The sequence below is a fragment of the Cnephaeus nilssonii genome (assembly GCF_951640355.1).
Source record: "Cnephaeus nilssonii genome assembly, chromosome: 5".
NCBI lineage: Eukaryota > Metazoa > Chordata > Mammalia > Chiroptera > Vespertilionidae > Cnephaeus > Cnephaeus nilssonii.
The window spans coordinates 45,099,873-45,124,550 of record NC_137076.1 but is presented as its reverse complement, the minus strand read 5'-3'; the positions used below and the strand labels follow the sequence as shown (position 1 = coordinate 45,124,550).

At 40.3% G+C, this 24,678-nt stretch overlaps 1 protein-coding gene and 1 pseudogene across 3 annotated transcripts in view; one reads left to right on the top strand and one right to left on the bottom strand.

Annotated features, from left to right (window-relative positions):
- The window catches only part of FNIP2 (folliculin interacting protein 2), a 137,595-nt gene that overhangs the window by 74,921 nt on the left and 37,996 nt on the right, over positions 1-24,678 (bottom strand). Inside the window, exon 1 of one of the 2 annotated variants that reach the window (XM_079770423.1) lies at positions 22,097-23,198. The exons of the other annotated variant lie outside the window; for it this stretch is intronic. Coding sequence (XP_079626549.1) covers positions 22,097-22,272 — 176 coding nt within the window. The 5' untranslated portion in view covers positions 22,273-23,198. Of the gene's footprint in view, positions 1-22,096; positions 23,199-24,678 lie in introns of those variants that run through there. 2 annotated transcript variants of the gene reach the window in all.
- Positions 10,517-11,018, top strand: LOC307099217 (pancreatic progenitor cell differentiation and proliferation factor-like; annotated as a pseudogene). Its single transcript has one exon. The product of its transcript is annotated as a pancreatic progenitor cell differentiation and proliferation factor-like (transcript).

Genomic DNA, 24,678 nt, shown 5'->3' with positions numbered 1-24,678 from the left:
TTTGTTTTGAAAGCAAGGAAAAAACACTACCCCTGGCATCAAGGAACATGGTATTACTTGTCAACTTTATGGTCACAGCAGTGTGACATGAGGCACAACAAAATAAGATGATTTGTCTACCTTTTCTTACTGTAAAATGTAAACAAAAAGTTACATGGATCCTTCTAGGTTTTAAAAATCTATGATGCTAAGATTTACCTGGTTGGAAGTGAAGCCAGGTCTTATTTTTGGTCTTATATAATCAAGATCAGAAATCAAGTGAACAAAGTCTAAATTACTTAACTGAAAGGTAAGCAATAGTTCAAATGATTTTAAGTATAAAAAACAGAATTCTTTGTAAAATATATATAACCATATATTGGAGTTAAATTATGTTGCCTCAAAAGACCTGTTCAATTCCTAATTCCCAGTACCTGTGAATATGACCTTGTTTGGAAACACAGTCTTTACAGATGTAATTAAGCTGAGGTCCTACAAGATTAGGATCAGCCCTAATCCAATGACTGGTGTCCTCATAAAAAGAGAGAAATCTGACACAGACACAGAGGGAAGATAGCTATGCAATGACAGAGACAAAGACTGGAGTTATGTTTCTACAAGCTGAGAAAAGTCCAGGAATGCTGGTATTCAAGCGGGATACAATAAGAAATGTCTAAGTCACTACTCTCAAAGAACCTAAAATCTAGAAAACACAATTATGTAGGTAACTACATGAAAATAAGAGGGCAAGGCAAAATATAGAGAGCAAGAGAAAGAACAGAGAAAAATTCCTGGAAGAAGCAATATTTGATGAAGGAAGGTAAGGATTAAACATGTGATGAGGAACAAGGAACAGAGTCCTTGCAGACTAAGGCATGACACAAACACAAAAAGTGAAATGGAACAATGTCAAAGTCTTGGGTAGTTGGAACATGTCTAACTGCAAAAGCATTACATAGGAAAGATAGTTTAGGATTACTTGTGAAGGACCCTGAATGCTATGCCAAGGAATATACTATGTTTGTCCCACAAGCAGTAGTGTGTCAGTCTAACCTTCTGAGAAAGGGAAGGGCATGATCTTACCTGTGTTTTAGGAGAGAACTAAAGCTGTTTGAAAAAACCATTTTCAGGGCAAATGGAGAGGTGGTGCTGACTCGCATACCCAGAGTTTCAAGGAGTCATGGCTAATAACGATGAGAGCAGTAGTTGTATGATTTGTTGTAGAGTGATTTGCTACATCCTCAAAGACCAGTTCTAATGTTGGTGTTTGATGCCTCCCTTGAACTTTTACAGGAATCAGGCTAGAGGAGGGCTCACATACACCCACGTACACCTTTGTTTTTACTCTTGCTGTCACACAAGGAAACAACCCTATGTAGTGAAAAATAAGAGTCTAAAGAAAGTCTTGTGAATCAAGAATGTGAATTTTTAAAGAATCAGATATGATATGAAAATTTAAATGGCCCAAGAAAGGGAAAATGAAACAAAACAAAACCAACAATAATGATCACAACCAAAATTGGCAGATACTATCCATTTAACAATAGCTCCTACTGTGTGCCACACATTCCTCCAGGCACAGGATAAAGCAGTGAACAAATATAACTCCTGGTCCTATGAAATCCTAGCTATATAATAAAGAAGTAATATGCAAATTGACCATCATACCCTCGCACAAGATGGCCGCCCCCATGTGGTCACAAGATGGCCACCACAAGATGGCTGGCAGGGGAGGACAGTTGTGGGCGATCAGGCCAGCAGGGGAGGGCAGTTAGGGGTGACCAGGCCAGCAGGGGAGGGCAGTTAGGGGCGACCAGGCCTGCAGGGGAGGGCAGTTGAGGGCGACTGGGCCTGCAGGGGAGGGAGGGCAGTTGGGGGCAACTGGGCTTGCAGGGGAGGGCAGTTGGGGGCGACCAGGCTGCAGGGGAGGGCAGTTAGAGGTGACCAGGCTGGCAGGGGAGGGCAGTTGGGGGCGATTGGACCAGCCAGGGAGCAGTTAGGCGTTGATCAGGCTGGCAGGGGAGCGGTTAGGGGGTGATTAGGCTGGCAGGCAGAAGCGGTTACAGGTAATCAGGCAGGCAGGCAGGCAGTCCCAGATTGTGAGAGGGATCCCAGGTTGGAGAGGATGCAGGCCGGGCTGAGTGACAACCCCCCTCCTCCCCCAGCCTGCATGAATTTCATGCACTGGACCTCTAGTCTACTATAAACAAGGATATTTTCCAGCCACTCTTAAACTCTTTTTCTGCCAACTCCCACTGCTCCTCTCCTCTTTTCCAAAAAACAAATGGAAACCCTCTCAAAAGCTTTGCTCAGGAACAGCAAGGAGACCCTAATGACTATTAGCAGAAAATAAAGGAAGACTAGGGGTGGAGGAAAAGGGAAAATGTGCTTGAGATGGGAATCGGAGTTCACCAGTTCAGCCCAATGTACATTATTTCCCAACCTATTTATTTTAAGAATAAAATTATGTAAATAGATGGCAGTAACTAATTTCAAAATATTTTGGGCTAGGTTAGTATTCTCAGAAGATGGCTAACAAGATAAATAATTTGCAAATTACTTAACTTTCCTCTCTTCCTCTGTTTTGTACTGATATAGCCTTAGCTGCACAAATTGCCTAGTTTAGTTTCAGAGGAACTACATAAAAAACCACTGAATTGCTGTCCTATGTTCAAGAGTATAGTAAAAAGGCCCTTGAAGGTTCCAAGTCTCATCAGAAAATAATGCTGGCTTAAAGATATAACTTCTATCCCTATTATTTTATCAAAAGAAATTTATATTTGATGTTGGCTGCAATTTCTTCTATCTTCAGGGAAGTAGGGGATATATAAATCCTTTATTCCTTTTGTAAAAGAAATGTGTGGGATGAAATAATAAATCCCTATGATTGGCAGCATGGCATGGAAAGAGCACTCATTGTAACTCGAGTCCAAAAGCACACTCCTGCATTCATTCCTTCCACATACTTTTAACACCTGCTTGACCCAGAGACCAGGACAGATACCGGGACTAGATCCAGTTCCTACCTCAAAATGCTTACAATCTGATATGGGAAGGCAAACCCATAAATAAGTAAGTAAACTATACTGTTACAGGTATGGTGCTAAATGTCTTTGTGGCTTCTGGAGAATTTAAATGATAAAAAGGTTGTCCACACAGTGGGGGATGAGTGCAAGTCAGAGAGGATTAGGAGTATGGATTAATATTCACCCGGGTAAACACAGCTTCTAACTCTAGCTCTGCACTTTCAACTTACTCCACGGCTCAGCATTCCCCAAATGTATCTGCCTTATATACCTCACAAGGGTGTCAGGAAAAACAGAGAATGAGTATGAAATTACTTTTAAAATTGTAGAGCATAACTCAAAGGGAAATTCAGATACACAATCCTTTAACTGAGATCCTTGGGGCCAGATATTTCAGAATTCTATAGATAGAAAGAAGCTTATACTATATACAGTATTATGTAATGCTTCTTACAGGGTCTGAGGTGTAGTCAAGGCCCCAAATCAAACAAATTAATATTTCACTAGCCCAAGTTATGAATATGTATGCCAAGTGGTTTAGATAGAGATTATAATAGCCTTACATCAGTTCAGGTCAGTTCCAAAAATATTTTGAGAGATTTCAGGATTTTGGAATTGTAGGATAAGAGATCATTGACCGATATAATACATACTATGTCTAAGGAAGGTCAAAATTAAAGTAACATTCAGGTTCCCCACATTTTCCCTAATATAACTGATCCTTAACAAAGATGACCATCAAAGTTTATGCATAAGTAGCCTGTACCTGAGAGCCTATTTCTCCCCCCACTGAAACAATTCTATATATGATTGTGAGTATTACATGCTAAAACCACATGTCTTTATATAATGTGTTCACACAGCAATGACAAAATATTATAATATGAGTCACAATAGAGCCTGAGGGAACGCTGAACTCTGAAAGACAGAAGAGGAGATGACAGACTTCCTCCCTTCTTTCCTGAGTTCAGGATCATGTCAGGTAAAACTCTGCAATAGGTCAACTTTGTCTGTGGCATTCACAGCACCACCACCCATACCCCACTGCCCTGGGGCCACCTGGGTATCAACGAAACAGCAGAACCCCGCACTCAGTGTCAGAATGCCCAGGTTCTAGGCAGGATTGGTATTCTAATGCTAGTAACACTCTTTCACCTCTCAGTCCAATGTTCTTCTATAAAACGATGGGTTGGGACTAAAATGATTCTTCAAGGTCTCATCCTTCCAGCTCTAACACATTATAGTCCCAAATTATCTTTTAAGTGTACACAGTATAATTCAGAATAGATAATCCAGGTCCTGAGAGAAAAGCAATCTTAATAAATTAATCAACATTACTGCATGGCATGCTCTAACTCTTCTAGGTGTACTTTATTCCTTGATACGCATGCTTCTTAATATAAACACATCTCCAGTTGAGAATTTTCAGAAGACGCTAACAAAATTTGAAGAGGAAGAGTGTAAGTTCTTTTGAAGTAAGAGGGACACTGGGTGAGCAGGTCATTGTACCAACCACGTCTCTGCCTCTGGCTAGCTTTCCTAGATTTGCTTTTTAATTGTTATTGTTGAAAGTATTACATATGTCCCCCTCCCCCCCCCCACTGACCCCTTCTAGCCTGCCCCCACCCCCTATATTTTGTTACTAATAGTTTCTTCCCTTTCTCAAACCCTTTAATAACTCAGAATCTTTAAATATGGCCCATATTTTCCAAAAGTGATTCCATTAATTTTTTAATAGAGCACTACTCATTCTTTTCTGACAGCAATAAACTAGAAACTATCTGTACTAACCCCACCTCACCGCCCTGGAAAAAGAGCTTTGCTGTTCATCTTCATGTATGGATTATTCAATATTCACTGAGCTAATTCTTTCACACTGTTGTCAGTATAACACAAATAGTTAACGTGCATTAACAAATTCCAAGGGTTATTAAATTGTATACTGGCTCTACTGAAAACCAACCTGCATCAACATGATTTCATCTTTTTTTGAATGTAAGGTTTTTCCATCCTCCCCCCAGAAGAGTGTGTACTAATAACAGGTAGATGAATGAATTTCAAACTAAACATTTATGACATTGCCATATACAGTATATGTATTGCCATATTATATATATTCATTCTAGATCCATTTAAACTGTATACAAATAAGATAAAAATCCTGTTTTCTCAGAGGTTTCCAGAGGTCAAAAGCATGATTCTTTCTATGAGGTCTTCTGTTTGCAACATGAAAAAGCCAAAATAAATAGAAACTGTGCTTATCTTTGGTTGTAAAATATCTCTAAAAGAGATGGGTACAGACGAGCACATGGGGAAGTGGTGGGGCAGATGTGAGGCCAAAATAAGAAGAAAGGTGGTGGGGGAGGGGGAGAGAGAGGGAGACACACACACACACACACACACACACACACACACACACACACTGACTCAGCCATTCTACTTCTAGGAATTAATGCTACAGATCACCTTGCACAGATCCAAAACAATTATGTACAAAAAGATACTCCCTACAGCACTGTCTGGAATAGCAAAGGACTGGAAACAACCGTGGGATAGTTAAATAATGTACATCCACACAATAGAGTACTATACTGATATAATAACAAATGAGGAAGCTCCTTAAGCAATTATAAAATAAGTTCTAAAACATAATTTAACTGGAAAAAAATACAAACCATTGTGTTACAATGCTACTATATATATTTTTAAAAAGGAAAAAAGGAGAAAAACTCTGAATTTTTATCATGTATGTATAGAGTATCTCTAGAAAGTTATGTGATGAATTGGTAAGACTGGCTGTGTCTGGCATAGAGCTGGGCTGCTGAGGAAGAGAAGTAAGCAGACTCATTGCACAGGCACAGGGAAAGGCTTTCCCTACACTGTTTACTAAATCTCTGTCAGAACAGCACAGTGAGAGACAGTGTAGACTCGAGCCAGGCAGCCTGGGTTCAAGTCCTTTCTCTGCCTCTTCCCAGCTATGTGACTTTCGAGACTTATCTAAACTCTGTTCCTTGGTATACTCCTCTGCAACACATGGGTAGTAGCACCTAACTCCTAAGTGTCCTTCTGAGGATTAAAAACAAAGTGACTAACAAAGAGCCAGACACACATAAGTCAGTGTGCTGTAAGTACTTGCTATGATGTTGTCTTTTGAATATTTAACCATATGACTGTCCTCTCATTAAAATTAAAATATTTAAAAATATATAATAAAATTTAAATTAAAAATAAATAATGAAACAGAAATACAACAGGAACACCCTACTCTTTTTTTTTTTAAACCCATCAAAGATTCTATTATTGTCTTAAGACAAACAACCTTAATTACTGTTTGCTTAAAGAGGCTTCCTGGTAGCTGAAGCATGAGGCAGTGGGTGAACTCCTACAGGGAAACCACCTTAATGAATTCAAGGAATTCAGATTGAGTTTCAAATATGTAGTTTGGCTTTAGACAATGACCTTTATTGAGCTTTCTTCTCAGCATGCATATACCCACATTTTCCTGTCCTTCTTCATTCCCTGCCTCTCCCAGGAACAGGACAAAGTCTCTAAAAAAATAATCCCTCTTCTCATTTAGTAAACTTATTTATGTCTTTGAGTTTATTATTACTTTATCAAATTGATTTCCATCATATTAAATAACTGCCTTCTTAAGGCATAATCGCATAGAGCCTGGAGACTATAGTTCCAGGAGGTCTGATGTTTGGCTGTAGGAAGGGGAAGACAGTGATCAGAGCTGCATAGCACACACATAAATAATTGCCTAACATTTTAGAGTCTGCCAAACATTTTTACAGAATTCACCTGAGCTGACCTTCACAAATGTCCTGTGAGAACCGGCATTATATAATATGTTTTACACAGAAGTTAGGAGACTTTAACAAGGTTATAACCATTAAGTGGCAAAGTCAGGACTCAAACCAATGTCTCCTGACTCCAAAGTCTGTGCACTTCCAACTCTGCGACACTATCATCTTAGCATCAGTGGCAAATAAGTCAGGGAAACAGCCTCTACATTCCAGGACCTCCCTCTGAATTTTCTTCTGAGGGGTAAAAACATGCCACATTTGAAAAATAAAAATTCTGGTGTATAATGTTAAGACTGAAAAGCAGAACACCAAATTATGTATACTATAGCATGACCTCAATGTGTAAAAAAAAAAAAAGTTATCTGGGATTTTTTAAAAATTCACAAAAAATTAGCAGCTCGTATTACAGACAAAAGATTAATCTCCCTAATATATAAAGAACAACCAAAAATCAATATAGAAAAAGACTTGCAAACCAAAGGAAAACTAGGCAATGGATACAGATAGTTCACAGGGAGAAAAAAAAAAGTCTCTAAACACATGAAAAAATGCTAGACTCCGCTCTTAGAAATTAGAAAAACAACTTAAAATCATACACCTATTAGATTGGCAAACAATCAAAAGTCAGATATCCCAGATGAGAGAAACAGAGGCAGAGGCAGACATGGTATGACTACATATATGGAGGATAAGTTGTCTTAGGCATCAGAATTTTATTTATAGCAGTGGACCCACTAATCCCACTTCTGGAACTAAACAGATTTTGAAAACCATGTGATTGCAGCATGTCTGATAAGAGCAGAATACTGGAAAAAACTGGAGAGGATATTAGTAGGGACAAATTAAATCACTTATACTACAGTCACACCACAGAATTCCAAGTAGCTGTTGGAGAGAGAGTGTTAGAATGAAAGCAGGACCCATAGATCTCCAGATTATACTCCCAAGTCCAAACAGCAAAGATCAGATTCTTGTATAGAACATGCTACCTTTAGTGTAAGAAGAAAGAATATATATGTCTACACAAAATTAATATAAAAATAATTTTAAGAAATAAAATTGATTACTTTTAAGGGGATGGGAACGAATAAAGAGGTGGAAGCAATATATTTCAAATACATAATTTTTATTGTTGAACCAAGTGAATGCATTATCTCTGAAGACATATAGATAAAATACTTTTTAAAATGTCAAAAAAAATCCACTCATATACATACCCTTTAGGTGGTGATTTAACCTATGAAAGAGTTGGGGGTCTCCTTACTTTTGCTTCAGGTTTCCTACCAGTAGAGGCACAATCCTAAAGAATAACATTCCTGACTGCTCTTCACCTCACATGCTCCTTCCCAGGGGAAGAAGAAATTCTGAATGGTAAATTTCCCTGTGTTTGTGGGCATCTATCCGACTGCAGAGCATACACATGCTGATGTGATCAGCAACTCCTCAACATCAAGTTTTAGAGCGGCAAGCCCCTTTGTGGCAAGGCCTGTGAGTGTGCTAGGCTGCTCAGGATGGGGTGGGCAGACTAGTCTAATTTTGAGGTTCATTACTAGGCAGACCCTTGTTGTTCAATATGCTAGCAGTTTTCCAAATGTAGATATTTTGATTTCCATCTACCTGACCAATTTCTCTCTCTGAATTTTCAATTTCCGTTGAGGAAGAAAAAAAGGGTCTCCTTCAAATTTCCTACAAGGAAAATTCCCTCCCAAGAACCTGTCAGAAATTTGAACAAAAATTGGGCCATTGTCTGCACTATAACTGGAAATCTGAATACCCATTAGCAGAACACACTCAATGCTTTTTGAAGCCATTTAAGAAGATACTACAAGTCATTACAAATTGTTCTCAAAAACATTTTAATAACATGGGGGAAATGTCATGGTATCACAGAGTAAAAAAAGCAGATTATATACCTTGATATACAATATGATTCAGTTAATACAATGTAGTTTATATCTATATCAAGAAAGAACTGCAAGGAAATAAACAAAAATGTTATAGTAGCAAAATTTATGTGATAGCATTATGGGTAATTTGGGTTTTCATATTTTATATTTGCTTGCATTTTCTAATGTTTTGTAATAAAATTGTATCATTTTGATAGTCAGAAAACATACTTAAGAAAAAGATAGAGGGCTGAAACCAGTTTGGCTCAGTGGATAGAGCGTCGGCCTGTGAACTGAAGGGTCCCAGGTTCGATTCTGGTCAAGGGCATGTACCTTGGTTGCGGGCACATCCCCTGTGGGGGGTGAGCAGGAGGCGGCTCATCGATGTTTCTCTCTCATCAATGTTTCTAGCTCTCTATCCCTCTCCCTTCCTCTCTGTAAAAAACAATAAAATATATTTAAAAATATATATATATTTAAAAAAAAAAAAGATGGAGGTATTTAAAAAGAAAAGGGAGGGCTGACGGGAAGCCATTGCTGTTTGCTCTGCCCCTGAGACTCCGCCCCATCCAAGCTGAGTGCAGAGGCTTTTGCATATGAATGGCCTGGTCCTCTGAAATCTAAACTTACCTAACAAACTGCAGCTGAGTCAGAGAGACCCAGAACATCCAAAAGAAGGCCCAAGGCCCCACAGCAGCTTGCACTGCTTCACAGCTGGGCCTCATCTGGGCACCTCCAAAACCCAAACAAAGAAGAGGAATCTGCAGATCTCTCCGTAGCTCCTGCTGGGTGGCCTCAGGCAGAGGCTAAATTAGCACCTCCTTGGAGATCCAAGAGCCAGTGTACCCAGGGGTCAGAGTGGGACCATCCAGATTATAACTCCTCAGGTCCATAAGGGACACTCAGGGGGCAGACTCAGTGAGCACCAAAGCCCCACTGAAGCAAGTCTTGCCACATAAGGGTGTCTCCAGCACAGAAGTTCTCCCATTGTAGACACAGCTGAACCTCACAGCCAATTGGCCTGGAGGTCAATTCCCCCCATTGATACCAACAACAATCAAGGCTTAACTACAACAAGACTGTGCACACAGCCCACAAAGGGGTGCACCAAGAGTGTCCACCTCAGGTAACTGGGGAGGCTGAGCCACTGGGCCCTATAGGACACCCAGCACACAAAGCCACTCTATCAACTCAGGGAAGCAGCCAAAATGCGGAGACAAAGAATCAGGTCACAAATGAAAGAAATGGAGGAAAGCAAACTACTAGATATAGAGTTCAAAACCACGGTTATAAGGTTTTTCAAGAATTTTCTAGAAAAGGCCAATATATTTAGTGAGACCCTTGAGGATATGAAAAAGGACCAACTAGAAATTAAGCATACACTGACTGAAATTAAAAATAATATACAGAGATCCAACAGCAGACTAGAGGATCGCAAGAATCAAGTCAAAGATTTGAAATACAAAGAAGCAAAAAACACCCAACCGGAAAAGCAAAAAGCAAAAAGAATCCAAAAATATGAAGATAATGTAAGGAGCCTCTGGGACAACTTCAAGCGTACCAACATCCGAATTATGTGGGTGCCAGAAGAAGAGAGAGAGCAAGATACTGAAAACCTATTTGAAGAAATAATGACTGAAAACTTCCCCCACCTGGTGAAAGAAATAGACTTACAAGTCCAGGAAGTGCAGAAAACCCCAAACAAAAGGAATCCAAAGAGGACCACACCAAGACACATCATAATTAAAATGCCAAGGGCAAAAGACAAAGAGAGAATATTAAAAACAGCAAGAGAAAAACAGTTTGTTACCGGCGCATCTCAGTTGTGGTGTGGCCTCCCGCCGTCTCCTCTGCAAATGGGCTCCCTGGCCTAGCGCCCCCATTCCCGCCACCGTGATCGCACGCCGAGGTCTGCGAGGGGTCGCTGCCGAGGTTTCCACCCGTCCACAAGCAAGAGCATGGCAGCCATCCCCTCCAACGCTCACTCGTGGCCACCCACGACCACTACTGGCGCCGCCTGGGTTCCACTTCCAGTAACAGCTCCTGTGGAAGTGCCGAGTGCCCTGGGGAAGCCATCCCCCACCACCCGGGTCTCCCCAAAGCCAACCCAGGTCACTGGTGGGCAAGCTTCTTTTTTGGGAAGTCCACTCTCCCATTCATGGCCACAGTGTGGGAGGCCCCAGTGCACTTGGAATATCCCCAGGCCGCCAGCAGCGTGATCACCTGTGACCTGGCTCAGGAAGCCACAAGGAAGCAGCCTGGCAGCCAGCCTGGCAAAGCCAACACTGGGCCCCCATCCTGAGTGGCCGTCACCAGACTTTCAGAGGCGCTAGGCATTTTGAGCTCCCCTTCCCCATCCCCTCCCTCTCCTCACCCCACCTCTTGTAGACTAGGCCGGCTGCAACAAGCAGACGCAGTTGGGTTCTTTTATAGCAAAACAGCAAAACACCAAAAAGGAAGTTGAGAGAGCCCCACTCTTTACTATCCAAGCCACACGCAAGCCTGCCTAACACCCCATAACCATGTGCCTTGCACCAAGTGGAAAATAAATGAGAAGCAGCCATCAAAACAAAAACAAAAACAAAAAACAAAACAGTTTGTTACCTACAAGGGAGTACCCATTCAATTGTCAGCTGATTTCTCAACAGAAACTATGCAGGCCAGAAGGGAGTGGCAAGAAATATTCAAAGTGATGAACAGCAAGAACCTACAACCAAGATTACTCTACCCAGCAAAGCTATCATTCAGAATTGAAGGTCAGATAAAGAGCTTCACAGATAAGAAAAAGCTAAAGGAGTTCATCACCACCAAACCAGTATTATATGAAATGCTGAAAGGTATTCTTTAAGAAGAGGAAGAAGAAGAAAAAGGTAAAGGTAAAAATTATGAACAACAGTCCTGACCGGTTTGGCTCAGTGGACAGAGCGTCGGCCTGCGAACTAAAAGGTCACAGGTTCGATTCCGGTCAAGGGCACATGCCTGGGTTGTGGGCTTGATCCCCAGTGGGGGACTTGCAGGAGGCAGCGGATCGATGATTCTCTCTCATCATTGATGTTTCTATCTCTCTCTCCCTCTTCCTCTCTGAAATCAATAAAAATATATATTTTAAAAAATTATGAACAACAAATACATATCTATCAACAAGTGAATCTAAAAATCAAGTGAATAAAAAATCTGATGAACAGAATAATCTGGTGAATATAATAGAATCAGGGGCATAGAAAGGGAGTGGACTGACGATCCGGGGGGGGGGGGCGGGGGGAAGGGGTGTGGGGGGTACGGGAAGAGACTGGACAAAAATCATACACCTATGGACGAGGACAGTGCGGGGGGGGGGGGGGGGGGGAGGGGGAGGGGGTAAGGGCATGGGGTGGGGTGGGAACCGAATGGAGGGGAGCTATGGGGGGGGGGAAAGAGGAACAATTGTAATAATCTAAACAATAAAGATTTTAAAAATAATAAAATAAAAATAAACTATTAGGAACAGCTTTTGAAAAATAAATAAAAAATAAAAACAAAAGGGAAAAGAAGCCAGCCTGACATGAATGCAGCCATGCTCTAAAAAATCCACATGTGAAAATATTTTTAAATATATGCCAGCAGTTAACAAGTGGAATTTAAAATTAAAAACACAATACCATTTCTAATAGCAGCCCAAAATTACTTAAGTATAAATGTAACAAAATATGTACAAGATCTACTAGTATATGAGGAAAACCTCTGATAAATCAAAGAATTAAATAATTGCAGAGATATTCCATGTTCATGGGTAGGAAGACTCAAATGTCAGTTCTTCCCAACTCGATCTGTAAATTCAATGCAATCCCAATAAAAAAATCACAGCAAGTCATTTTGTAAACATCAACAAAATGGATCTAAAGTTTTTATGGAGAAGCACAAGACTCAGAATAGCCAACATACTGAAGGAGAAGGGCAAAGTCAGGAGACTGAAACTACCCAACTTCAAGACTTACTATAAAGTTAGAGTAATTAAGACGGCGTGGTACTGATGACAGAGAAGACAGAGCAACAGAAAGCCCAGGAGCAGATTTACATACATATAGCAACCATTGTCTTTCAACAAAGGTGATACAACAATTGGACATTCATATGTAAAAAATTGAATCTAGATACAGGCTTCACAAAAACTTAACTTAAAATGGCTCATATACCTAAATGTAAAATGAAAAACTACAAAACTTCTAGAATATAACACGGGGGAAAATCTAGATGATCTTGGGCAAAATGATAACAACACCAAAAGCACAAGCCATGAAATGAAAAAAAGAATTGACAAGCTGAACTTCACTAAAATTAAAAACTTCTGGTCTGTGAAAGATAGTACCAAGAAAATGAGAAGACATTCCCTGGCCACAGTGGCTCGTTGGTTAAAGCGAAGGCCTGCACACAGAAGGGTCTCGGGTTTGATTCCTGGTCATGGGTACATACCTGGGTTGCAGGTTCGATCCCCAGCCCCTGGTCGGAGTGTGTGCTGGAGGTAAACAATTGATGTGTGATGTGTCTCTTTCACATTGATGTTTCCCTCTCTCTCTTCTACTTTCTCTCTCTCCCCCTCCCCCCTCCTTTCCACTCTCTCTGAAAATCAATAGGGAAAAATATCATCGGAGAGAGAGAGAGAGAGAATGAGAAGAAAGCCACAGACTGGGTGAAAATATCTGCAAAAGACATATTTGAATAAAGGCCTGGTATCCAAATATACAAAGAACTCATAAAGCTCAACAATAAGAAAAAGAACAACCCAATTAGAAAGTGGGGGAAAAACTAAACAGACACCTCAGAAAATATATATAGATGACAAGTGATGCTCCACATCATATGTCATTAGAGAAAAGCAAATAAATAAAAACAGTAAGATACCACTACAGACCGATTAGAATGGCCAAAATCCAGAACAATAACAAAACCAAATACTGACAAGGATGTGAACTAACTGGAACAGTTATTCATTGGTGGGGGGAAATTAAATGGTACAGCCACTTTGGAAGTTTGGCAGTTTCTTACAACAAAACTAAACAAACTTTTACCTTACGATCCAGCAACCACACTCCTTGATATGTATCCAAAAGGGTAAAAGTTATGTCCACACAAAGACCTGCACAGGATGTTTACAGCATAATTGCCAACACTTGGAAGCAACCAAGATGTCCTTCAGTAGGTAAATGGATAAATAAATGGTGCTACATCAAGACAATGGAATATTACTTGGTGCCAAAAAGAAATCCATGAAAAGACATGTAGAAATCTTTAATACAATTACTAAGTTAAAGAAGCCAAGCAGGAAAGTCTACATACTATGATTCCAACCGAAAGACATCTATAAAAAGCAAAACTATGGAGACAGTAAAAACATCAGTGGTTGCCTGGGACTAGGGAGAGATGAACAGGCAGAGCACAGAGGAGTTTTAGGGCAGTGAAACCACTCTGTACAAGACTATATTAATTAATACATTTCATGCATTTGTCAAAACCCATAGAATGTACATCATCAAGAGTGAACCCTAATGAAAATATGGTTTTGGGTGATTATGATGTGTCAATGTAGGTCCATCTGTTGTAACAAATGCACCACTCTGGTGTGAGATGTTGACAGCAGGGGAGGCTGTGAGTATGTAGGATAGGAAGTAGACAGGAACTCTATATTTTCTGCTCAATTCTGCTGTAACCTAAAACGGCTCTACAAAATAGTCTTTTAAAAGGAAAAAAAAATCAACTGTCAATTAAAATACAAAAACTTTTAGTAATAAGCACTAGTTTTAAAGTCTGTGATAGGAGCATTCTCTGAAGATCATTTTGGTCTGTTATAGTCTGCCAGAGACTTCCCTGTGAAGATGAACACCATGGGCACATTATTTGAGCTTTGGATATAGCCATCAAAGTCTTGGCCCTGTTCAGCACAATTACAGATGGTCTCCCTCAGTCCTGCCCACCCAGCTGGAAAGGATAAGGTCAGTCCTCACACAGTGCTCTACAGAACACACCCAATCCTCTCATGTGATCTTGTTCTCCCTGATAGAGGAACAAATTTTCTTTTAGTTCCTACTAAGGAATCAGTTACTGCCCCGAGAGAGTAAGGCTTAAATACAAAGAAATGAGGTTCTGATAGCAGGAATTTTTGTTATCAAGCGAGGGCCAATGGGAGAGATATTAGGGGGCAGGCCACCTCTACCTGCCTCTCATATCACAGTGTGATAACCCCGTCTACCAGCACACCTCAGCCTCACTGATGTTCCCACAAGGAACCATTTACTCTTTGAATCCAAATCATCTTTGTCCTTAGGCAACATTTTTCTCTTTAGAGTATATGAGGAACAGAGTTTGTCACCTCAAAATATGCCTCTTTGGGATTTGATTATTTTAAGCTGGTTATTTTTAAGGGAAAAAAAAAAAAAAAAAACAAACTCGGGAAAAATCTTTGACCTTCCCCCCTAACTGCCTAAAAGAATTTTGACAAAGGAAGAACTTTCTCCAGAAAGGGAGTTATCATCACAGACAACTATGTTTTAGTATGAACTAGGTGTGATAGACAGGGAGGAACCTAGCAAAGCCCATTTGACCAAAGTCCTCTGTGTCCCACTGTTTCAAGATAATAAATGTACATTTGCTTACTGAACATGAACTCTTCATCTCTCTGTGAACTGCCTTACTTCCTCCTCCTGAATTCTGAATAACATACACACTTCAGTTTCCCTAAATATCTAGACTTTTCATGCTTATATGAATTTCCCATATGCATGTTATTAAAATTTTATTTTCTCCTGTAAATCTCCTATGTGTCATTTGAATTATTTGACCAGCTAGAATTTAGAAGGGTAGAAGGAACAGGCGCATACCAAGCATGTTCCTGCCTTAGGATCTCTGTATGCTATTCCCTCTGTTGAAAATACACTCTCTTAAATAACCACATGGTTTGTTCCCTCACATGGAAAAAGATTACCACTGTTAAAAGAGAAAAACCACAAGCCCAACATGGGGTCATTTGTGCTAAAGCCCATGACACCAAACCTAGACTTAATACCTGACCTAAATGCAGTTCAACCTTCTCCAGGAATATAATCTTAATTGGTCAATCTGAAATTTCCTAGTCAATACCAATGACTTGTCACATGGGCCCTCTCCACCCTCCCCCTAAAGCAGTGATGGCGAACCTATGACACGCGTGTCAGCATAGCCATTTCTGATGACACGCGGCCGCATGCCATTTGCTGCTCCTGAGGATGAAACATTTGCGACTAGAGTAAGGTGACCAGATCGTCCCGTTTTTGGCGGGACAGTCCCGATTTTTAACAATTTGTCCCGCGTCCCACGATCTGGTCACCTTAGACTAGAGTCTTGGAGTTAGTTTTTTCCTCAAAGTGACACACTACCCAAGTTATGCTCAGCTTTTTGGCAAAGTTTGACACACCAAGCTCAAAAGGTTGCCCATCACTGCCCTAAAGGAAGCTGAATCAATCTGTCAGACAAGACTACCTCCACCCAAAGGAAGGTAACCTTGCCTGAAACAATCCTTTCTTTTCTTTTGCTAATAACATTCTTGCCCTGCCCAGTTCTGCCTATAAAAGCCTTTCAGACTGTACAGCTTTTGGGACTTCTCTCTACCTGCTAAATGAGATGCTGTCTGATTGAGGGATTGCTTAACAAAGCCAATTAGTTCTTCAAATTTACTCGATTGAATTTAATACCACTGAGATAGTTTTGACTCCTTTGATTACCCAAGGTCTTCATATTTTCCTTACATCTTTGGGTCTCATTGGTCAGTGACAGACAATCATAATATTAGAGTTATAAGGGACCTCAGACACCACTTATCATATGAATTAACCTTAGAAGCTCTTTGTGGTGTGTTTTTTGTGTGTTTTTTTTGTTTGTTTGTTTTGTTTTTAATTAACAAAACTTCACAGGCTCCACCTCCAGGAATTTGGTCCAATGGATCTGAAGTCACTTTACATATTTGGGGATCACTGACCCAATCTAACACTTTTGTTTTGTTTATATTTTTTAGAAGAGAAAAAAGAAACCCAGATCCATGAGGGAATGTTTCCAAAGACACAGTGAGTCGAAGGCAGAGATGAGTCCTCAGATCATATCATGAAGGTAGAAAAGGCCCCTAGATCAAAGGTGTTCCTACCATATTGGGTACTATAGTCTAGGGCAGTGATGGCGAACCTATGACACGCGTGTCAGCACTGACATGTGTAGCCATTTCTGATGACACGCGGCCGCTGAGGTTTATTAAATACAATTATATATAACAACTAGAGGCCCAGTGCATGATTGAATCATGCACGTGTAGGGTCCCCTACATGCTTTCGCTTTTCGCGGTGGAGCTGGGTGCCTGTCCGCTGGTGCACCAGGCCTTTCAGAAGCCTCCGCCGAGCCGGAGGCTTCTGAAAGGCCTGGTGCTGGAGCAGACAGGCACCCAGCTCCCCCACTTACGATGGTCCGCGGCCGCTGAGGGAGGCTACCCTGCTGTTGAGAGGCGCAGGGGACGGGACTCCCGCCCCCTGCGCCTCTCAACGGCCGCTGAGGGGGGCTGCCGCGGACACCTGGCTACCCTGCCGTTGAGAGGCACAGCTGGGTGTCCGCGGCAGGCCCCCTCAGCGGCCGCAGATCTGGCCTTTGAGAGGCACAGGGGGCAGGAGTCCCGCCCCCTGTGCCTCTCAACAGCAGGGTAGCCCCCCTCAGTGGCAGCAGATCCGTGCCTCTCAATGGCCGGATAGGCCACCCCAAGTCCCGCCCCCCAGCCTCCCACCGCCCAATCGTGGGTGTAGCGGAGTGATGGTAAGTTACATGTTACTCTATTATTAGATAGGAAGGATTATACATTTATGTTATTTAAACTATAAATATCGTGAAATAATGTTTTTTCCTCAAAGTGACACACTACCCGAGTTATGCTCAGTTTTTTGGCGAAGTTTGACACACCAAGCTCAAAAGGTTATCCATCACTGGTCTAGGGTCTCATTTGTGAGAGTTGAATTTAAAAAAAAATCAGTAAGTGGAAAAACTATCATAGCTTTACTAAGTTCTTTCTTTGTTTATTGGCCTTTGGACAGGGTAAGGCACAAAAGTAAAAGGAAATGGCATAGTGAAAAAAAAGACAGGATTTTAATTCATATCTGTTCTGTAAAGACCTGAGAATAGGTGTGTTTTTTTTTTTACTTTTTCTAAATCAATAAGAGGACTGAACTCTTCAATATATAAACATTAATGGATGGATGGGTATCTGATAACCAACATTTCATATAAACTTGGATCCCATAAAAAGGGAAGAGAGTTGCCAGGAACTCTGGTTTTTCTAGAGCCCACAGGCTAGATTCCTTTTGAATGGCAGTTTAACTGTAATCTTATATGGGGTCACAGGTTATTACTGCACTCACCAATTCCCACCAGGGCTTGCTACATCATTGTTCAGGAGTTATTCAGCTTTTGTTACTGTACCAATAAAAGGATAAGGCTAAGCCACAGTCTGACTCACAACAGAAGCCATAACAGGAGCACCAGGAACTGTGGATTAGGTCAATGAGTATTCCAGTTCAGCATCCAGCTGAGCTCAAACTTGAGGAAAAAATGCCTCCAACAGGCCCAATGGCTGGCTTGCAGACCCCGTGGCTGGAGTAATCTTGTCTTCTGTCTGGAACACTGTCATTCTGGAAACAATTAGTTATGGTGACTAATAACAAGGACTTTACCCTGTTATGTCATCAATACTTAAAATAAGACCGGGATAAAAGTTTGTCAGTTGTCAGTTCCTATGAAGCAAGTTCATACTCACTTCAAAACTCTGTAGGAAGACTGCTCTGATTCATTCCTAAGCGAGATTGCCTCAGAGGGAAAAGATAGATGTTATTTAAACCTAAATCACACATGACTTTGCAGCAATACTAAGTTACCACTGCATTCCTTCATTCATTCACTCAGTCATTCTCAAATTACATCTCTGAATCCCAACTTTCAACTGATAGAAATAAACTTTTTTAACTGGCCAAAGAAAATTCCTCATGGCCCCTAAAATCAGTGAAAAGGGAAGGCGTGCAGGAAGGGTAGAACTTGTGACAGCAATACGCAATGCATCTGAAAGAGTCACGCCCGGTAATTTACAACCTTCCTGTGAAGCTTGTCAGGAAGCACAAGACCATCAGCTGACCAGGGTTTGCTGCTTCTCTCTGCTCACTTCATTTAACCTGTCCAACAGCTACATTTTCTAAGTAGTATCAAAGCAGAAAGGTTTTCACACAGTGTTTCTAAGTGAAGAACACAATGAGAAAACACTCTCCCCACCTCTACAACTTGCATCAGACTTTAATAGCCTTTTACTAAAATCTTCAGAATTCTTTGGTCTGTTGCCTTCACACATCTCTAAATCAGTGACTATTTTTGTGTTTCCTAGTCAGTAATCCTAACTACTATAAATAAAGACTGGTAGTAAAATCATGTTCAGTTCATTAGTTCACTAGGGGAAAACAGACCCTAGTTTCTGTACTTATTTTCTTGGTAAGCAACTACAGCTCTATCTACAGCTCGCCCTTCCTTCCTTCCTTCCTTCCTTCCTTCCTTCCTTCCTTCCTTCCTTCCTTCCTTCCTTCCTTCCTTCCTCCCTCCCTCCCTCCCTCCCTCCCTCCCTCCCTCCCTCCCTCCCTCCCTCCCTCCCTCCCTCCCTCTACTTCTTTCCTTCTTTTTTTTTTTTTAGTAGAACTAGTTCATCCAAATTGTAGAGAAGTTGGATATTTACATTCCTTAATTCTTCTACTCCTTCCAGCCTGGTGATTCCAAAACAGTACAAAGAATCTCTTCTGAATCCTTTTTCAAGATATGAAACTTAAAGCACAGTTGACTCTGAAGTGCTTAGTTTCAGTTCCTCTCTACAGTGTGTGTATGGTATACTTGCAAAGGCAAGGTTATGTCAGATTTCTCCTGCCATCGGAGAAACAATGATCACAGATAAGCTTGGCAAATACTCCCACATTCCTCTTATAAACAGCCCTGTATATGTATCTAGTTTGTTGGGAAAGTTTTAAAAATCAAGTTATTAGCAGCTTTGCGAGATGACATTTTAAGAAAGAAGACTGGAAGCAATTATTTGAAGACTGCACAATATACCTAAGCATCAGATTTCAGAGTTATGAGATCTGAATTGAGTTTTAGCAAGAAATCACTGCCAAAACTGGTTTGGCTCAGTGGATAGAGCGTCGGCCTGCGGACTCAAGGGTCCCGGGTTCGATTCCGGTCAAGGGCATGTACCTTGGTTGCGGGCACATCCCCAGTAGGGGGTGTGCAAGAGGCAGCTGGTCGATGATTCTCTCTCATCGATGTTTCTAACTCTCTATCCCTCTCTCTTCCTCTCTGTAAAAAATCAATAAAATATATATATTTAAGAAATTTTTTATTGACAAACCATTTAAGATGCCTCATCAAACTCTTTAGGTTTTTGTTCATTGTTATTTTGTGAAATAAATTGAACCCCCATAGCTGTCATTCTAGAGAAAAATGAGGATGGAAGTGAAGATACAGAGGACAAACTTCTTTCCTGAAATGTTTCATTCCACATGAACCATAACTGGGAAGATTAAAATGTCTCTTTCTGCACTGATCCGTGTCAGTTTTACACTGTGGCTAACTACTAGGTATCCAACATGACTCCAATGTATTTGTGGAATCTTTCTCATCAACTCTGAATAATTGGAAAATCATTAGGGGGCAGTGGTGGAAACAAACCACTAGTACACTTAACCCCTATATTATAGTACAGAATAACGCAGATGAAGTAAAAAATCTGCATATAACTTAAGACCGTCTGCCACTTGTGGGATGTCCACCATGAATCGAAAATATTGATTTAAGATACCTAAGAGCAAAGAAGGAGTTGGAAGTCATACCTAAGTGACTGCCACCTGACTTGGACAAATAGATAACTCGTGAGCACTTTGGAGCCCGATCCTTACAGGGCAAGCTCCTGTCAATAATTCACTCTACCCTTGAGACTGGCCCAAGTCCTAAATAAATTCAGGAAACCAAATACAATACTGCAAATAACAAATACGGTTTCAAGATTGTAGGAAAGGGAACAGAAAGTGGATGAGGTCTACCAAGACAACTGTTCTGTCTGGAGATGAATTCCAATTAATTGACAAGTATATGTCATCATTGTACAGAATTCTAAAAAACAACAACACTCAGCATCAGAGAAGTAAATGTAAGTTAAAAAAGTGAAAGAAGACAGTGGATATCTAACAAGTTTTAAAAAAGGGGGGGGGGGGAGATAGTGGACATGAACATGTTTTAAGTTTCAAGTGTTGTTTAATGAAAATTATTAAAATCTACCAAAGAATAGTAAGTTCACAGAAAGTGAGAAATGTAAGTACATACCCAAAACTTGAAGTTTTTTTTTTGTTGTTTTTTTTTTTAAATAACTGGGGTGGCCCTGCATATTCTTATGGGGATACTACCTCCTTCCCTGAAATATCTATTTGGGAAATCTAGAACTGTATGAGTAAAAGAAATAGGGAATACAAAAGGTCCTGATGCTACATCTCCTAATCTCTGAAGAAGAAAAAGTATTTTAAATCATCTGAACCAACTACATAGCTTAGCAGGTGAGAGTGAGACCCACAAAAGCTGGGAGATTTGCCCAATATTACAAGCATCTTGGGCAGCAGAGCTGGGGATCAAGTGAGATCAGAACAGGGTTCAAGATCCAGATAAAATGAATGCTAATCCATTACTCCTTCCTTTCACTCAGCTGTCCTTTCTTGATAAGAAACAGATAAAAATAGATAGTATAAAAGTGAAGTTCTTATCTAGCACTCAAATGTATTTTCCTAATGTACCATATTATTCATTACCCCTTCCAAGGTTGTTCTACATATTTATCTCTTTGAGTGGATAGCATGTGACCCAATACCCATAAAATGATTTCCACACTTCTCCCTAACTCTCCAACCTACTGGGTTCTTATACTGGAGTGGACTCTATACCATTTTATTAAATTTCTACTAAAGAAAGACAAAGATTTTTATATGACAGAAACTATATCCTGAAACAACATTTTAAACCAACCAATAAATATATTTATGGCTTTCCTTACTATCTATCTACATTATATTTTGGAATGACTGTCATTCTCAAAGGATTCTTTTTCCTTTTCATTAATAGGGCAATAAAATTCTTTACAAAGAATGCTTCAATTAAGAACTTCTAATAAAATTAATGAATTCTTCTAAAATGAATGAAATAATCAACCTAAAAAGAATATAGCAAGTATGTTACTCTTTTTAGATAAGCATCATTATTTAAATAGTTCATTATAATACCGTCCTGGTACACAGTGAATTAAATTAAAATTTCGCTTAGATTTTGAAATAGAATTAAAATTTCAAACCTGCTGTCGAGTTCCGTGTGATCAGTGCCCCTTCCTACCCTGGCACGTTTTCGAATCTTTGTGCAAAAAAGTGTCTTGCAAGTCCTCCCAGCATCAGAAACAGCATCACTCACATAATTGGCTGAATCCTGCCGGCCAGGGGGCCGGTTTGTGGTCTTCGCAGTGCCTCCACACATCTCCTGAGCCGTTTAACCTCCTTCCGGTTTATCCTGACTATCAACATGGACTTGGACACAAATGTTGAAGAGCCTTTGTTGTTTGAGGGATATTCCGAAGTGACCAGCTACTCTAAATGATCATTGCACTCCCTATACAGTAGGTGAGACAAGCTACTGGGCAGCGGCGTACAAATTCCTCTTTCGAAAGTTTTTTTTTTTTTTAAGAAGAAAAAAAAAAAAAGGAACATTCATTTGTTACGTAAATTAAGCCCGCCAATGATTTAGGAAGTCAGATGCATCCATCACGTTATAAAACATGCTCTCAGCAAACTTATTATAAACAGACAAGTCCAATTCCCACTTCCTACTTTTGTTCCTAAGCTTGTGCTCCTGTTAGCAAAAGTAAAGTCCTCAACAGGTTGAGCAGCCTGGACTGACCCACTCCATCTGTGCTCCTCTGTTGGAGATTATGCAGTAGTAAAGTATTCAGTCACAAGACCTATTCATATGGCTCTGGGCAAATGCAGTGGCTTGCCTTCAGCTGCAAGGTTGTTCTGACATTGGCCACCTCACCCTCCTAATGGCTCTCATGTGAGCAAGCGTCAGCTGACAGGTCTTACTCTGCAACCTTGCAAAACTCTGCCCATGGCAAGTGAAAGAGGTGGTTACCCACAACAGACAAATGTAGGGCTTAATGTATAGAAGATGGCTTAGGGCTGGCAGAGTAGGGACACATGCTTGCTTTAATACCAAATACATACTGTAAACTAATATATAGATATTATGTATCTATATATTAGTAAAAAAATAGTAATAAGTGGGAAGCCATAAACCCTCAAAACTCTTGCACTGAATTCCTGATTCCTGGGCATATTTATGTTGAGAAAGTCTTGACTACCAGAACCAAGAACAAAAGCATTTCCAATTTAAGTTCTGACACTAACATTCTTCATCTGTAAATTGAGAATAATGTTATAAAATTAATATGTTTTTCCTACATTACTGTGAGTTCAAGGAAAAAATAAATTTTCTTTTAGAAGTAAAGCATAGGCCCCTAAAAATACAGGTCAAATCTTGATACTAAATAACTAAAAGATTGTCCCAATTTCTTTCCCTCTTCCTCATCCTTGATTTTGGCTGAAGAAAATATTAACAGATTCCTAATATCTGATGAACACTTGGCTGAGTCTTTAGTTTCAGAAGGTTTTAAATGCATCTTTATACATGGCAGCTGTATTTCACTTCACAAGTGTGAGAAAAATCTCATGATACTGTGGTAGAGGTCTCTATTACCTTAAGACTTTATTATTATGTACGTGACCCTTAAGTCCCTCTATAACAAACCCCAAAAAAGATCTTAAATACCTCCTCCTCTGAGAAACAAAGATTACACACACCTACAATAGCGACTAGACTGCTCTGTGGAACATGCTAAAATGGATAGTGCCAAGATGAAACTACATTAGGAGAAAATGCGGGTCCATTTTTCCAGAAAGGAGAACACATTTTAAAATTAAAGCTTAACTGTATGTCCAGAGTGTGATCATGGGTTCTTCTCCGCCACCGCTCCCCACCCCCCCCCCCCCCACCACCACCACCTTGAACTGTCTTTTTAACAGAGAATCAGAACTTTTCCACTTTAGGTCAGGGCAGCTCAGTGAGCAAAGGCTGAAAGTAAAGCCTTTCACCATCACCAGTGAAGCCCTAAGTCAGCATCTTCAATTCAGGTAGGGTGTACCTGGTCTAAAAGCACAGGAGAAATAAAAGTATAGTTCAATGTTGATGGGGCGGGGTCTTTAAAAATGCCAATAACTGAATTTCATAAAATATGTAGAGGAAACACTGGGTCACACGCTGTCTACCATTGACTGGGCGAACGACATCCCACTTTTTATGTATAAGATTGAATTTTCATTTAAAAACTTTAATCTCTAAAAGATGTTTATCTAGTACTTGATGAAATGCCATGAAACCCTCTTTTAAGATACGTGTTCTGCATATACTACATCTACCTAGTAGTTAGCCACAAGCTGTTCAATAATTCTGATATTTTATATTTTACAAAGGCTTCAAATACTATTATAAAAATACAAATTTTATCCCCTATCCAGATGATGCAAACATTTTAAATGATCAGAATAATATGAGCTGAAAATGACATGGTTACGAAGAATGTTTGGATGAAATAAAGATCAAATGCACTGGGGGAAAATTCCCTTAAACAGAAACCAAATGGCACAGAAAATCCTAAACTTCTTCTGAGTGTTTCCTTCACTCAGCCAGCCATCTTTACCTAAACACTTACTATGTGCCAGTCACTGTTTCTCCCTACACTCAGCACACCTTTTAGCTACCATTTCCTTGGTAGAGTAAGGCTATAACTTTAGCATCTTTATAAACATGAATTGCTGGCCCTCTCCCCAG